Source organism: Alternaria ethzedia, assembly GCF_023757985.1.
Source record: "Alternaria ethzedia strain BMP 0044 chromosome Unknown scaffold_8, whole genome shotgun sequence".
Classification (NCBI taxonomy): Eukaryota; Fungi; Ascomycota; class Dothideomycetes; order Pleosporales; family Pleosporaceae; genus Alternaria; species Alternaria ethzedia.
In genome coordinates this window covers 65514-80947 of record NW_026056201.1, presented here as the reverse complement: position 1 = coordinate 80947, position 15434 = coordinate 65514, and the positions used below count along the sequence as shown (strand labels likewise).

The following is a 15434-nucleotide window of genomic DNA, read 5'->3' as shown; positions in this document are numbered from 1 at the left end:
AGGAATAAGACCGATTGACGTGAGATGCGATATTATCAGCGCTGAGAAGAATGCTGTGCAACAAGCAATCGAGAAGCAGGGGACCAATGGCACGCAGGATCTTGGAGGAGGGGCACTAGATGTAAGACCACAGCTCAAACATGGGCTTTCACTAATGGCTTGCAGCGATACATCAACGCCTCCTCTTCTGTGAACTTTTCCTTCCTCATGCAATGTTCCTGGGAAGCATCCGCGCTTACTTTTCAGTTCGCACTGAGCAATGGCGGGCCAGCGTCCATCGTCTACGGTAGCGTATTCGCATGGGCGGGAACCATTCTCGTAGCCTTATCGCTTGCCGAAATTTCTTCCATGGACCCTACAGTTGGTGCTCAATACCGGTGGTCTGCCGCCTTCGCGCCAATATATAATCGCTTCTTCGGTTTGATGCAAGGCTGGATCACCGTCTTCGCTTGGATCTGTTGCTGCACTTCGAATGCAGCGCTAATATCGAATATCGTCGCCGCTATGGCCTCCTTCAATAACCCAGGGTACGTGGTTCAGCGGTGGCACACAACACTCATCATGTGCGCTTCGACGATAATTCCGTTCATCGGCAACCTTTGGCTTCCTAGAATTATCAACGTCCTCGAGACAGTGGGGGCAATATGCCATGTCGCGTTCTTCTTTGCGGGTATCGTTACCTTGGCTGTAATGGCAGAAAAGAGTTCCACGGAATATGTGTTTCAGACCTTGACCCACGACATCAGTGGTTGGAGAAACCCTACGGTGGCCTGGGGTATAGGGCTGATCACTGCTGTATACCCGCTGGCCGGTAAGTTCTGATAGATTCCTGGCTTGCCGCAGCTATACTGATGAGTTCAGGTTTCGATAGCGTAATCCACATGTCCGACGAAGTCAAGCAAGCACATACCCGGGTTCCGCGCTCCATCATCTTCTCTGTCGGAATGAACGGTCTCATGCAACTTATCTACATGATCACCGTTCTCTTCACGATTGGAGACGTGGATCGCGCTTCCGCTTCGCCTCTACCAATTATCGAAGTCTACTATCAGGCCACGGGATCTAAAGCAGCCACAAATTTGTTCATGTTCATGCTGGTCTACATAATCTTCGTATCGTTCTTCAACATATTCGCCTCGGTTTCTCGTCTTATTTGGGCGTTCTCCAAGGACGAGGGATTGCCGTTCTCGCATACCTTTGCTAAGGTCCACCCTGAGCTGAGGGTACCGGTCAACGCATTGTGTCTCAGCGGCCTCTGCGTTTGTATCCTGGCTCTTATCAACATTGCATCGAGTACGGCGTTCAACGCTCTTATCTCCCTTCCGGCAATGGGCTTGTACCTATCGTACTTTCTGCCCATCTTGTTCCTTTTCTGGCGTCGGACGATAAGCGCGAGGCCTCTACCAATTCCATGGGGTCCATTCAAGCTGGGCGCAGCTGGCGCATACATCAACGTTGGAGCTTTGTGCTACATTGTCTTCACCTTTGTTTGGATGCCACTGCCCACTATCCTCCCTGTGGACAGGTTCAACATGAATTATGCGGGACCGATTCTAGGGGCGATCATATTAGGCGCTGCTGTGGATTGGTCGTGGAAGGGGAGAAAGAGGTTTCAAGTGCCAGTTGCGAATCGAGCACTTCAGTGAATGGGCTGAGAACTCTCTTGCAGAGAAGAACCCACTCTTCTTACACGCACTCGATGCCTCAGCTTAAGGCACCGTAATCCAGCTCAGAGTCTATTTCACTAAGACGGGCCCGCGTGGTATACTGCCTCCTTTTATCTATCCCGGCTTTCACCTAATCGGTTTCTACGCCTTGAGTACTTATATCATTCGTTTCTCTTCTCTCAAGGCTGCATCGATCTACCCAACCGCATTCCACACTTATTATCGACCACGATGGCTCAACTCAATCAACCCTCGAACGAGCCTGCTAAAGCGCGCGTGGAAGAACTCGGAGAAATCTCGCCTCCAACAGTCCAATCCATGTCTCTGCCGCGCCCACCCCCGAATCCAGTGTCAGACCTCATGGATCTTGTCATCAATCGAGAGTCGCGCTACACAACGCACTCACTCGTCACATCTTACCTGGGTATTGATGATATACGCAATGTTCAGTTAGCCTGCAGAAAGACATCGGATCTGTACGCGAACATGAAGAAGACCCAGTGGAACATCAACACAAGCCTGCAGCCATTCTTCAAGAATACTCAAAAGTTCCGCTCTGTACAGGCCCAGACCGAGACTCTGATCGGAAGCAAATTCGCCGGAAAGTTCTTCCGTCGTCTGCAGGTCAAGAACGAACTTGAGCTCTTTACGCAAGCTGGGGAGAAGGCAGATGCTCTCATTAGCTATCTCGAAAAGAACGGGTATGTTCGAGACAAAGACTTCTCTCATGACCGCGTTACGTTTGGTGCTTCAAGGGTAAGTCTGCGTTACTATGCATCGTTATCCAAATAGATGTCACTAACTACTGGAAGTCTTCTCTCTTCACGAAAACGTCGCCCAATGACCGTAGCCAAGTTTTCATCACTCTTCGGCACTGTGTTCATTCACCCATCGACGTGTTCCTCAAATGCTGTATGACCTCTTCTCGAGCATGCTTCATTTCTTGGAATAAGGCCTATTACCTGTTTCCCACCACGAGCATCCGCAAGCGAACGTCGTACCTAATGATACCAATGTCACAAGCAGAATCTTCACCCGCGATTGCCGCGATAAAGTGCGACTTCGAAGAAGGATTTATCGTCAAGACTGGCGAGTGGGTGGTCAACCCCTATGGAGAGGCGTCGGAGTCACACCCGGAGTTCGCTTCCGCGCGGACCGCTGGCGACAATCTCTCATGGGTAATCAAGCTTGATACCACCGAAATCACCCCTGCTACAGCCCCAGACTCGCTACTTGACGACGCGCAATTCTCCATGGGTGTATCCTGCAGTTCGAGCACAGTGTCCTACCTTCAGTTCAGATATGATGTACTCGCATCCTGCGCCCTACAACATACATACATCTGTCATTCGCGAACCCACTTTGTACCAGGCGGCGGTCACAGGCAAGACGATTACAGGGATCAGATGCAGTACCTCGAAAAGCTACTGAACGACCAAACATCCATGCAACTCACCATGCTTAAACGAGACGACCGGCCCCCTCAATATGGCAGAATCACTAGTACGAGAGGAAGCGACCACACGGCTAAGGGTCACTTCACGGTGCCTCCGAACTGGAATTACTTCGACGCAGAGATCCAGGCTGAGCTTCGGAAAATAACTAAGCAGTTGCTCGCTACCGATCCGTGCTGCCCGGAAAAATGGGACCATCTCTTACAGGATGGAAACTGAACAGATCTACAGACTAGGTCAAGGTAGGATTCGCAGAGTAAAAGACCTCGCAGCGATGTAACCTTCAGTGTGTTCGATATCCACTCTTTATCAATATTGTTTTGAAGTTTCATCAATCTGATATATAATTGCTTGCGTGCATCCTTGTGACGTGCCATACACGTGCTCATTCTCATTCCCCTTCTTCATCTGCGAGATTACTAGCTAATCACTCTATCCAACCACCAAAGCAGCCTTCCTTCATCTTAATCCAGGGCTCCGCCTCATGTCCACCACGCACATAGCCATTCCCACAGACCTCGCCAGCCTTCGATTCCTCGTCTTCCAGGTACCTCTTGTTGCAACCCGTAATCATCTTCACCACCTCGCGAAACGATGACCTAGGTTCGCCTGAGCAATACGCTCACTCCACTGATCCGAATCTTGCCAAACGCCGTTCTCTGCAAGCCAGACAGCTCGGCAAAGAGGGCATGTCTTTTCGTCATCCGGCCGCTGTTTCAGGAATTCTTTGAGACAGTCTCGTCCAATCATGTGTTCGCAGCCTTGGATGCCCTTGATCTTCACACATGGATGAGCCGCAGCATTCTCCATGCAGACTGGGCAATCTGTGTTTGTCGTGCTAGTCGTATTGGCGGCGGTGAGGGGCTCGGTATTGCGTGCGACGAAGTTGTTGATACGCTGCTCGCTGCTTTCAGTGGGTTGGTAGTCTGCTGGGAGGGGATGAGGCTCAAACTCGACTGGGAAACCGCCTCGTGTAGGGACTGGAACGTACCCAGATCGACGTGGTGGGGTGGGGTGGGTATGGAAAGGCAGGTCTTCGCCTCGTCCGAAGCCTCCAACATGGATAGGAGTGTTACTGGCAGGTCCAAATGGAAAGTTCGCGCCGAAACTGCTTCCAGGTCTATTAGCTCTAGGCTCATGAGCGACGTCGTTTCCAGAGAAGATGGGATGGCTGAAGGCTCCCTCAAATGCACTATCGAACGCAGCATCCATACCGATATGAAGGGCGTCGAACCCCGGAATACCGCCCGCATCGTTGAAGGGAAAACCAGGGCCGAAAGATTCTCGCATGCTGTGGCCTTGTCGCCCGTCGCCGAGCATACTGTCCAGATCCGCCATAGTGTCGGCTAGATGGTGCATAGCATCGTGGAACCCGTGGGGACTGGAGTCTCTGATGTCAGTTTCGTACTCATCGTCATCGTCATCTTCCTCCTCGATGAACACGATGTGAGGGGGCTGACGAGAGCGTTGGGGAACATACGCTGTAGCCTGGCTGCGAGTTTGATGTGGATGGCCGCCACCACCACCACCGAGACGCTGTCCTCGTGTGCCGAAATGCTGACCCGCACGACTGCCGGAGTTCGACCTATTATTTCCAGGGCCGGAGTAACTCATTCTCTATAGTATGTGTCGAAGGTTTCGTTCTGTGAGGTTCAGTGATTGATTGGTTGTGATTGGGAGAAACGCGCAGTGATGTGGTGAGTGCGCAATATGAAACAGGCGCGACTTAAATAGGCGACGGTCTGTGCGGTCGAGTGAATGAGAGATGATCTAATGCGAGTGAATTCTGGAAGCGTTATGTAATAGGTCAGCTGTGGGTTAAGTGAAAGCTGTGGGAGCATGCCAGTGCACCGGGAAGATGAAGATGAACGGATGACCTTGTGAAGACTAGATAGATGTCTCACAGCGAGCATGCAATGTGTCTCTTCTACTTCTTCCCCTTCTTCTTTGAATCGCTGTCTTTGCCTTCTTTTGCGAAGCCACCCAAGACTAATGCCTCCCTAGCCGTAGTGTTGATGATGCGAAAGCGGTCAGGACCTAGATGTATACCACCATACCATCTTGTGACAACCACCATGACGTTCCAAACATCCATCAACTGCATTAAGTGCAGCATGCGCGATCCTGCAGCAGTCTCACCATCATCGTCGCAGTCTTGGTAGCTTGTATCGTTGGGGCCTTTGATCCGCCAGGCAGTCATGTTATGAGTTGCGCGAGCAGCCTTCTTGTCTGTCGCTAGGAGATGCGCAACGTACTGTCTAGCCTGTGCTGGTGACGATACAGGTGCTGCGCGGGCTAAGAATATCGACTTTTTCTCGGTGAAGGCAGGTGCTACGATCCAAGGTGGCTCCGATCCAAGGTCGATGGCCGGGTCGGACTGTATAGGGAAAGTTTTGTCTTCTTCTAAATGCTCGTCCTGGTGTTGATCGTGTAGTTGGATGTCTCCTTGCTCTTCCGCTTGCTCCAAAGCCTCTCTTGCCTCTTCGAGCAGATCGTAGATACATGCCTCGCCGGGCTGGTAGATTCTTGCCAGAACTTCTCTCACTACATCGACAGCCTGGCTGCCCATACCCTTGGGAACATCTTGTCCCACACTCTGAGTGCCTAGCACGGATGGCGGTGCATCCGGATAGTCTGCCGGAAATTCTATACGCAGAGTTATCGATGGCAGCGACGGCAGACGTAGACTGTATAGTCGTTGATCTTCATCCAAGGCTGACAGGGTACCTTCGTCGAAGATGGCGTTGAGCGAGGTGACCTCATCTTGGATGGCGTCGTTGGCGGACATATTTGTGATTGCCTTGGCCGATGGCGGGGTGAACGATGCGGAAGGCGCGCTAGCTTAGCGTCGTTCGCGTTCGCAAGCTTGGAAACATCAACACCCTCGCGACACCCATGCCGACCTCCTTCCCCACCACGAACTCGTTGTCGCAACCTCACGTCGCCAAACATGGCGCCAAATGATGATGCTAAGCGCAAGTCAGGTCTAACGATTGCGCAGGTGAAGTTCAAGCAGGCAATGAAGGACACAGATGCCGAAGATCGTTCAGCGCCCATTGCAGTCGAAATTAGCTCGCAGCTCTTCCACCACGTTGATGCCGTTCTTCAGCAGAACTCGCCCATCAATATCCAGGTATCTAGCTATAAAACCATTGATCGCATGTCACCAGGAGCAGACTAATTCGCCGCTCGTAGAAATGCACAGAATGGATTGTGAAGCACGTAGCTCCCTCCAAGGCTCGGATCACCACCCTCGGCGCGTATCTCATCGCTGTCTCAAAGTCTGTCGTAGTAGATCAGAGCACTCCAGCGCTAGCGAAGAAAGCAGCGCGCAACCGGATGGATCTCTTGCTGATCGTCAACGATGCCCTCCATGCTGACAAGTTCCATCGTCGCGACACGACGAAGCAGAGTATTCTTGGCAACGCGTGTCAAGATTTTGTCCCTGACTTGATCGAACTCGCAGCGGCGTGTATCACCGAGAAGGGATCGCAGCTAGAGGTGAAGCTGAAAGCCATTGTCAACTACTGGGCTGTTAACAAGCTCTTGAGCTCAGAGGGTCTGAAAACTTGTCGACACAAGGCAGACGAGGCCTTGTCCGTAGCACAGGGTCGCAAGCGCAACTACGTCCTCCCAGAATACCACGGCGACCGAAACGCCAGATGGCACGATCTCCCCGCATCGTACATGCTCGAGCCTATAATCCGAAACCCGAACCGCCCGATCCACGAATCTCAGATTAAGATACGGAAGTTTGACAAGAAACCTGTCAGTTCGCACGTTCGCACTCTCCTCGACAACTTCTTCGAAAACATCGACCTAAAGTACCTGCCAACGGGCGATAATCCGACCGGGGAAACAACCAAGTATAGGCTTTCGTTGGATCCTATGGGCCAGCTGGTTAAGCAAGACAAGGAGACTGGCGAGACAGCTACAGTGGCAAACGGCTACGGGTGGTCGCCAAAGTTTTGTCAAGACATACAGAAGTTCACCGTCCCGGAGACCATCAAGATCGCGCGAGAGGACATAGAACGCATGGAGGACATGGAGGACCCCCCGGTCTTGTCTGTCGCGCGTCGCGTTGGCCACGATAGTCGACCCTCTACCTCCTCGTCGACAGAGTCGGGCCCACCCTATAGGGAGCGAAGAAGGGGATACAATCGTAGCCGCAGTCGCAGTCGCAGTCGCCGTAGCCCTGGGGGTTATCAGTATGACGACGCACGCCGTCGAATGTCGCCCGACGGATCCATGGGTCGCCGCAGGGTCTCACCACATGGACCTTCGCGCCGAGAGTCTGAGGGCAGGGGTTTTGTCGAGGCGCGACCGTCATCAAGGGCATACGACAGAGAAGGATCTCAGCCTGGCTCGCAGTGGAGTGGTGCAAACAGGAACACCCAGTCCAGCCCCAACAACCATCAGCACCAGGTCCCGCCCATGCTGCATCAGCCGCCTTTCAACGCGCCGCCGTTTCCACCACCGCACATGTCAGGCCAGTTCCAAGGCCAGTTCCCGATGCCAATGCCGCCATTCGGTGTTCCTCCCCCTCCACCACCGCAGTTCCAAGGACGTGGTGGCTTCGTTCCCCCTCCCCCGCCCCCCAACTTCAACGGCATGTGGCAACCTCCTCCTCCCAACATGAACATGCCACCGAACGGTCCGCAACAAGGCAACCAGGGTGGCAACCAATTTGGTAACCATCACGGAGGCCAGGGTGGAAACCGGGGCGGCAACCAATTCGGAAATCAGGGCGGCAACCAGTATGGTACCAACTTCGGTCCCGGCAACAATGGCCAGTATGGTCAAAACCGTGGCGGATACCAAGGCGGACGCGGTTATGGAGCTGGGCAGCGCGGTGGCAACAACGGCAACAGGGGAGGCTGGAGGGGTAACGGACGAGGCGGGCGATACTGAGATGAGGTGTGAACGCTTGCGACCAGATGGCGCATGCAGACATGCGTTCAGGATTCATGCGCAAAACTGTAGGATATCCAACACATGCCGGCATTCCTTGGAGGAAGCATGTATATTCTTACGAAAGAGTTTAGAGCCCTTATCTGGGTGGCTTGATTATAGCTTGCCTAATCTACTCCTTGTATACTTGGTCTTTCGTTTTTATGTGTTGACGCGAGTGAATGACATTGGCGCAACCCGTAGCATGCTCCGAATAGATCGCATGAAGATTGTATAATGCAAAAGATATCTCTTGTTTAAGCTTGTATTAATGGCACAAGTATCTGGGACCCCCAAATGGATATGGCGGCTTGAAATCAGTGATGCCGCGGCACTGCAGTCAGGGACGCGCCCGCGACGCGTCCACCGCGGGCTCTCGTCATTCGCGGATAGTCCCGCACCCATCACCGTTCACCACCCAACAGTCACCACTCACCCGCCCACGGCCCTAGGCACTAGTACTCTCACCTCTTCTACCCACAATGGAGACAACGTACTCAAACACCATCTCCAACGGACGTTGCGCGTAATGGCGCGACCCAAGAGGAAGCGCAACTCGACGAGGTCCAACACAAACAAACGCTCACGATACGTCGATTCAAGCCAAAGCGAACCGGGAAGCCAGAGCGACACTTTGTGGGCAGCAGAGAGCATTCTCGACGAACGAGTTGTCCGTGGTGTACGCAAATACTACATCCAATGGCAAGGGATTGACCCCAAGACTGGAAAGACGTGGGAACCGACTTGGGAGCCAGAGGAGAACGCCAACGACTTACTCGTCGCCCACTGGGCACAGGAGAAGGCGCGCATCTTGGCAGAAGTCCATCAGCAATATCCAGGAAGCGACAACGGACACCCTGAGCAATCACAGGAGGCACAAGCATCGAGGCGCATCCGCAATCCCCGTGTGATTGACAGCAGCCCGGAGCCCAGCACCGCATCCTCTACGCCTTCGACACCTCTCGACGATCGAGCCGACTCGGAGGGACTGCCAAGTGCCGCAGTGTCGGCAGCTCGTGCTTCGCCTCGCATCCAGATTGCTCGACGGGGTTCCAGTCTCGAGAGGAACGACTACGTGCGCTTCTCGCAGACACCATCGTCCCAGCCAGCTCCGACCCCAGAGCCTACCCAGGACACCAATCTCGACAGCTCGCAGCTGTTCGCAGCACGCCCACGACCTCATCTGTCAGACATAGTCCCCGACTCGCAGAGCTCCAGCGGTGAAGGAAGCTTCGTACCCACGACCCAACGCACCGAAGACGTCAGCCAGCAGAGCACTGATACGAACGAATCGCAAGTGGAGGAAGATCTTGCTGAAGATTCCGTATGTTCAACCTGTTTCATGTCCAGACATCGGTGTGTGTACTAACCAGTGTTTGCAGGGCCTACTTGAACTCATTGAAGAAGCAGCACAACACGCGTTGTCGCCCGCACGATCGATACCCGAGACGATACCCGATACCACCGTAGCGGACTCGCAGAGCCAGCGGCAGAGGCGTGAGGCAGAGTCGCGAGGTGCTCCGAACACACTCGAGTTCATACATATTTCCTCACAGGTGGAACACGAGTCGAGCCCAGAACCGGACGATAGTCTGCAGATTCAATATAGCGAAAACGATCAGGGTGTTGCACAAGACGAGCATCAAACAGTCGGAACCAACGAGCTTGGGGCACCCCAGGCTGATCACGCCGCTTCGCAGACTCACTCAGCACAAAGCGCACGCGAGACTACCCCAAGCAAAGAGGCCGGTACACTGGGCGAATACCCTCGTTTGGAATCAGCGGCTACGGACATTACAAGGAATGCTTCGACTGAGGCTGTTGACACAAACGAAGCCCCGACCTCACTCAGTAAACCATCTACACTAGTCGAGAACAGCCAATCTCATCACACCGAAAGGCCCAACGTAGCTAGCCATACACAAGTCTCCGACGGTGGTAACGAGCCGTCGCAACATCAAGCTTTGCAGCAGATCAGCGTTTGCGACAGTCAACCAAGTCTGATTGAGCATTCGGCATTGGAAGACAACGAACAGTTTCCTTTTCAGTCGCAATACCCGTATCGTCCATCTCAGCCTTCAGAATCCGTATCTTGTATCAAGTCCTCAGAACAGCTCCCACAAGCTTGCGCGACACCGGCCCTCCCAGGACGAGTACTTGCTGGGGTAAGTGTGCCAAGCGAATCCAATCCGGCGCCAGCGCTCGACCCACCTCACCCATCAGTCCAAGCATCCACTGCACCCCATCACCAAGATCACAACGACACGCTAGTGGAACTTCTCGAACCCGAAGCTGCTTACAGCGTCTCACCGTCGGGCCAGCTTCAAGAAGAGCTGTCTCTGCGTGATCAACTGCTGCACGCGTCATCCAGCCCGGAGCGCGTACAGAACGCGCAAGTAGTACCTCTTGAGGCAGATCTGAGCACACAAGAAGATACATCTGAGAGCATACGAGATACTATCGAAGAAGAGGTGGCGCATCAGGCTAGCCCTGAGTCTCGTCACGACTCATCGCAGGAATCGCCAGAACGCCCTTCAAGATCGCGGAATCACGAGACCTCGCCGGTTCCGTACCCACCCAGCTACTCGCTGCAAACGCAAGCATCTCGACTTCCATCACGGCCTTGTACGCCTGTTCCTACCTCATCTCTCTCAATCATGGCGGGCGAGGGTACCGGAGACATCATTAGGCGGCAGATGCAAGAAGCCATCGATAAGCGCATAGCAGAGTCTCGCCGTACTCCCAGAAGGCGTCCCAGGTCTTCGATGACGCCCTCATTAGTGGAAAATGCGCCCGCAGCTACGCCTACGCCAGTGAGCAGGCTACGTGAGACGCAAGAGCCGGCAGAAGGCACTCGATCGCCTTCCGCTGTGCCAGACCGCTCCCCTCTTGCGCAAGCGCCGACGTCGCTCCGGAATATCGCCTATGCTCCCAGCAACGTGCAGCCAGAAGCTCCCGCACTAGATAAGGTTATGACTTCACCACCAAGGAATCATCCAGAGCCTACTATCGCTGAAGCAATAAAGCCATCAGAGCCTATCGTACCGGTACCAAGATCTCCCACATCTGACGAGATGGAGGTCAGCGACGCAGACGATGAAGATAGCGAGAGCCTCTTCAATGATGATCTGCAGCTGGTAGACCAGGAGTTCATCGTGCCCTTGTATATCTCGGGTCGACAAAGAGATACGTACGCCCAGTACATCACCGCGAAGAGGGATCTGTTAGAGCCGTTCCTGAAAGATCGTCACAGTCTCAACTCAGTCGAGGAGGTCAAAAACGTCCTATCCCAGCTACGCGCTATCGAGACGCACATGGACTTGGTATTCGCTGAGGCTGAATCGAACGCTTTAGATGGTGAGGCTTCGGCAACGCAAGCAGAGCACGCAGCTAGATTTGGCTTGGAAAACTCCACCAAATTCAGATTTCTGTCAGCGCTGTTCAATGATCTGCGACATTGCGAGCCGCAGAAACACGTTGTATTGGTCACAGAGAGCGACAACGAGACACTCTTCCGCATCCTTGAGACGTTCTGTAAGACAACGTACATCAACTACACTATGCCTGGTAAAGATCGGAAGGCAAACCTGAAAGAGGTGGTAGGTAACTTGTTGGTCACCATCATCCCAAGCGATGCATCGCCCATCATACATGTTCCTGACCTGATCATCTGTCTCGACGGTGTGCAAGACGCAGCACAAATTCGCAAAAAGAATTGGGCCAAATCACCTAATTGCGATGTGGTACCTGTGCTTCATCTAGTCATTCCGAGGACTGTCGGCCATATTGAACGGTACATAACGTCCAGCCTGGATCCCATCGATCACATGCATACTATCCTAGCAAGCCTGGCGCATGTTCATCCTGATGTTGGAAAAGCCATCGATGAACGCACACCACGAGACGTCGAGTGCGCTGAGTTAGTCTCCTACTGGATCAAGAACAGGATGGAAGGTGCTGATTGGCCGCTGTCTTCCATTGGTAGTGTCAAGGACGTTATAGAGTATCAGACGCAACAGACGCAACAGACGCAACAGACGCAACAGACCTCAACGGACGCCCCTATACCTGAACGTAGCAAACGCCCTCTGGATGACGAAGAGCTCGACCCTGCAAAGCGTATGCGGTTCACTCCCCAACCGCAGACACTGCCTGCTTCTGTGGTGGATAAGGAGCACGAGGTCACCCACATTAGCGATTCCATGCCTGGCACTGCAGCTTACGATTCTGATCTGCGAACACAGCTAGCCCATGCGAAAGAAGGGCTTCGGGAAGAGCGAGAAGCTCGTAGAGCAGGTCAAAGAGACTTTGGTGAGCACAAGGATATGTGGGATAGGCAACAAACAGTGCATGAGGATCTGGCAAGCGAGCATCGCCGTGTAAAGAGAAGACTACAAGACGCCGAGGACAAAGTCGAGACGTTGACCAGGAACAACGCTACTCTCACCGAACGCCTCACGACGCGTACAACAGAAATGCGTGAGGTGAAGGAGAAGCTCAAGGAACAGCGGGAGACGGCCCTCCTTGGAGACGATGCACGACTTCAAGAGATCGCCAAGCTTCGCAACCAGCTCGACGAAGCGAACGAAAAGACGGAGCAGGCAGTGAAGAAGGCTGCGGCAGCAGAGCAGACGTTGGATTACATGAGAGAAAGCTTACAGGATGCCCGGTCCACGGCCTCTACCGCCACCGCCCGCGTTGAAGAACTCGAGGCCCAGCACATCACACTTTCCAAGGCGGCTTCAGGTGACGCCACTAAGCGGAAGAGCATGCATATTGAAAGAGTCTATGATGATCAACAGCAACGTATCAAGAGGTTGGAAATGGAGCTGAGCATTACGAAGCGTACATTAATGACAAAAGACGATGAGATAGCTCGTCTCAAGAGTATGGGAGGTAGGCCTGGTGTAGGCACCAGAGGAACGAGTGCAACACCGCAGCCCAAGACCAGGAGTAGAGCAGCTAGTCCCACTTTCACTGGCGGGCGCCTTGCCAACTTGAGGAACAGCTAAGGTGCCTTGGGAATTCTTGAGGTTGATGGGCTCTGGATTTTGACCTGCTCTTGTTGAATGCGTTCAGACTTGGTGGGCATGTCATCTCGTTGGTGGTGTGGGCGACATGGACAGAAAGGCCATCTTGGGGACGGCGTATGACGGCTAAGACTACCAGGATACTGTACTTTCTCTCCCGACATGCCTTACCATGAAAATATCTACATTGCATACAATCCACTGTTCCTACACTATGCGCATGCTCTTGTGTTCATGACCTCGCGCCGACGACACCGGAGCTCATCACTGTTCCGACCACCTTTCAGTCACCAGGTCTGGACCGAGAAAAGGTCACGCGTAGAAGATACTGCCCTCTTCACCGTCTTCGTCTGGCTGACTACAGCGTTGAGCTACGACGTATATGTCCTTCCAGGGCTCTTCCGCTTTTCCAGTCACAATATGCTAGACGAGAGAGTGATCTCAACCTCAACTCTGACCGACGAATTCTCAACAAGATACTTTGAAGTTGTCTGCAACATTTACTTTCACAGACTTCGCCGCTCCAGTCACCGGCGAGCGTATCTTCACCACATACACTGTACTATCACGTTTCAACAGTTATCCAACTACAATAACCTACCAGTCCTTCTTACTACAAATCACCATCTAGGACAGTCAGCGGACCCTCACCACAACCCGAGAAGCCAGACTCCACCTCACTAACACTTCCAAACAACACCAAACTACACCTATCATGCCAGCTTTCCAAGGTGGCATTTTTGGGGGCTCAAACCCTTTCCGCCCTGGCGGTGGTCGTACAGGTGGCGGTGGAGGCCGACCGAGCCATCCCCAACCGAACCCGTATAATAATTACGACAACTCGCCTCCCATGATGGGTGGTATGCGGAGCCCAGGTCCCATGTACGGTGGCGGAATGGGCAGTCCCATGACAGGCGGCCAGGCACACTCCTACTCCTCATACCATGACTCCGACGGCAACAGACACGAAGAAGGTTACGGTCCAGGCGGCCCATTCAGCAACTCCGCCCGTGGAGGAATGGGCATGGGACAAGGTCCACCACCACAAGGACGCCCATCGCCAGGAAGTCTTCTAGGCGGCCGAAACACCGGACCAGGCGCTTTCTCCTCTTCTTTCTGGAGCGGCCCCAACCCCTTCCGCAGCAACGGCGCCAACGGCGCACCGAACGGGCGCAGCGGTCCCAACACCGGACCCCGAGACCCCTCCTTCAGAATGGAAGTCGAGCCAGCACCTATGCCCCCTTCCAACGGACTCAACAGCGAAACCTCCGAGCTCATCGCCGACTTCCTGGCCGAGCAAACACAACCACTAGGCGGACCCATCACACCCCCAAATGCAGAATGTCCGATTTGTCTGGAGCCGCCCAGCGCGTCGCATTTGTGTGTTCAGATCAAGAATATACCCGGGTGTAATCATCTTATTGGGAGGGAGTGTCTGAAAGAGATGTTGGTGAATCGCCCGGATGATGCGAAGAAGTGTCCGATTTGTAGGGCGGAGTTTCTGGCCGAGGATGGGATTTGGCAGGATAGTGAACAGTTTCAGCAGTTGGGACGGGGTGGTCCGCCTGGGTATGGGGGTGGGCCTCCTCCTGGGTACGGCGGTGGGATGTCGCCGAGACCTGCTGGATATGGTGGTGGTGGGCCTCCTCATGCTCCTCCTGGTTTTGGTCGTGGTGCTCCTCAGATGCCTCCACAGGCGCCCCGTCCGACACCTCGTCCGACACCTCGTCCAGCACCTCGTCCAGCACCACCCAGTTATGCCAGCGCAGCTGCTTCACCAGCTCCTCCCGGCCCTCCAAGCTACATGGCAGCACCTCGTCCACCCCCAACACCTCGTGCTGCTCCTGGACCTAGTCCTCACGCCGCGCCCCCAGGTCTCCGCAACGCGATGCGCGGTGGAGCCAGGGTACACGGCATGGGCGATGTTGGTAGAGGACGGGGTAACGAGCAAGACGACGACGGTGGCATGCAAGGTGGTCCACCAATGATGAACCAGGACAGGTGGCCACCTGAGCCACGTGAACCCGAGACCAACTTCGGTGGCCGTGGTCAACAGCTTGGATATATGGACGAACGGCAGCTTTGGTAGAGCGTGGTCTCCATGGTGAACTACTACAGTTAGTTCAAAAGACGACTACTTCAGACGAACAGCTCAGGCAAACTATGGTTTCTGGCTTATCACCCAATAACCACGCCTAAAACTACTCGCGTAAGAAATTCAGGCTCGAGCGCGAAGCCCAGAGGACTCTAATGGTTAACGGTAGATACGATGCCGTTGAGCGTCTTGGTTCGCTTTTCTTTCTTTTGTTTTTTGTGTGTGTGCGGACCGAACA

The 15434-nt window shown here is 53.8% G+C and overlaps 6 protein-coding genes across 6 annotated transcripts; 4 read left to right on the top strand and 2 right to left on the bottom strand.

Annotated features, from left to right (window-relative positions):
• Positions 1–504: 504 nt before the first annotated feature.
• On the top strand, positions 505–1646 carry J4E87_004244 (uncharacterized protein; the record flags this gene model as incomplete). The annotated part of the gene is made up of 2 exons (XM_049375866.1): positions 505–811; positions 862–1646. The coding sequence occupies 2 exons, from the start codon at positions 505–507 to the stop codon at positions 1644–1646; spliced, it is 1092 nt and encodes a 363-aa protein (XP_049234075.1).
• Positions 1647–1985: 339 nt separating this feature from the next.
• J4E87_004243 (uncharacterized protein) lies at positions 1986–3340 on the top strand (the record flags this gene model as incomplete). The annotated part of the gene is made up of 2 exons (XM_049375865.1): positions 1986–2423; positions 2723–3340. The coding sequence occupies 2 exons, from the start codon at positions 1986–1988 to the stop codon at positions 3338–3340; spliced, it is 1056 nt and encodes a 351-aa protein (XP_049234074.1).
• Positions 3341–3697: 357 nt separating this feature from the next.
• Positions 3698–4735, bottom strand: J4E87_004242 (uncharacterized protein; the record flags this gene model as incomplete). The annotated part of the gene is made up of 1 exon (XM_049375864.1): positions 3698–4735. One exon carries the CDS (start codon positions 4733–4735, stop codon positions 3698–3700), a length of 1038 nt encoding a protein of 345 aa, XP_049234073.1.
• A 313-nt stretch (positions 4736–5048) lies between these two features.
• On the bottom strand, positions 5049–5909 carry J4E87_004241 (uncharacterized protein; the record flags this gene model as incomplete). Its single annotated transcript, XM_049375863.1, has 1 exon — positions 5049–5909. One exon carries the CDS (start codon positions 5907–5909, stop codon positions 5049–5051), a length of 861 nt encoding a protein of 286 aa, XP_049234072.1.
• A 2691-nt stretch (positions 5910–8600) lies between these two features.
• Positions 8601–13083, top strand: J4E87_004240 (uncharacterized protein; the record flags this gene model as incomplete). The annotated part of the gene is made up of 2 exons (XM_049375862.1): positions 8601–9395; positions 9454–13083. 2 exons carry the CDS (start codon positions 8601–8603, stop codon positions 13081–13083), a joined length of 4425 nt encoding a protein of 1474 aa, XP_049234071.1.
• A 733-nt stretch (positions 13084–13816) lies between these two features.
• On the top strand, positions 13817–15190 carry J4E87_004239 (uncharacterized protein; the record flags this gene model as incomplete). The annotated part of the gene is made up of 1 exon (XM_049375861.1): positions 13817–15190. One exon carries the CDS (start codon positions 13817–13819, stop codon positions 15188–15190), a length of 1374 nt encoding a protein of 457 aa, XP_049234070.1.
• Between the last annotated feature and the right edge of the window lie 244 nt (positions 15191–15434).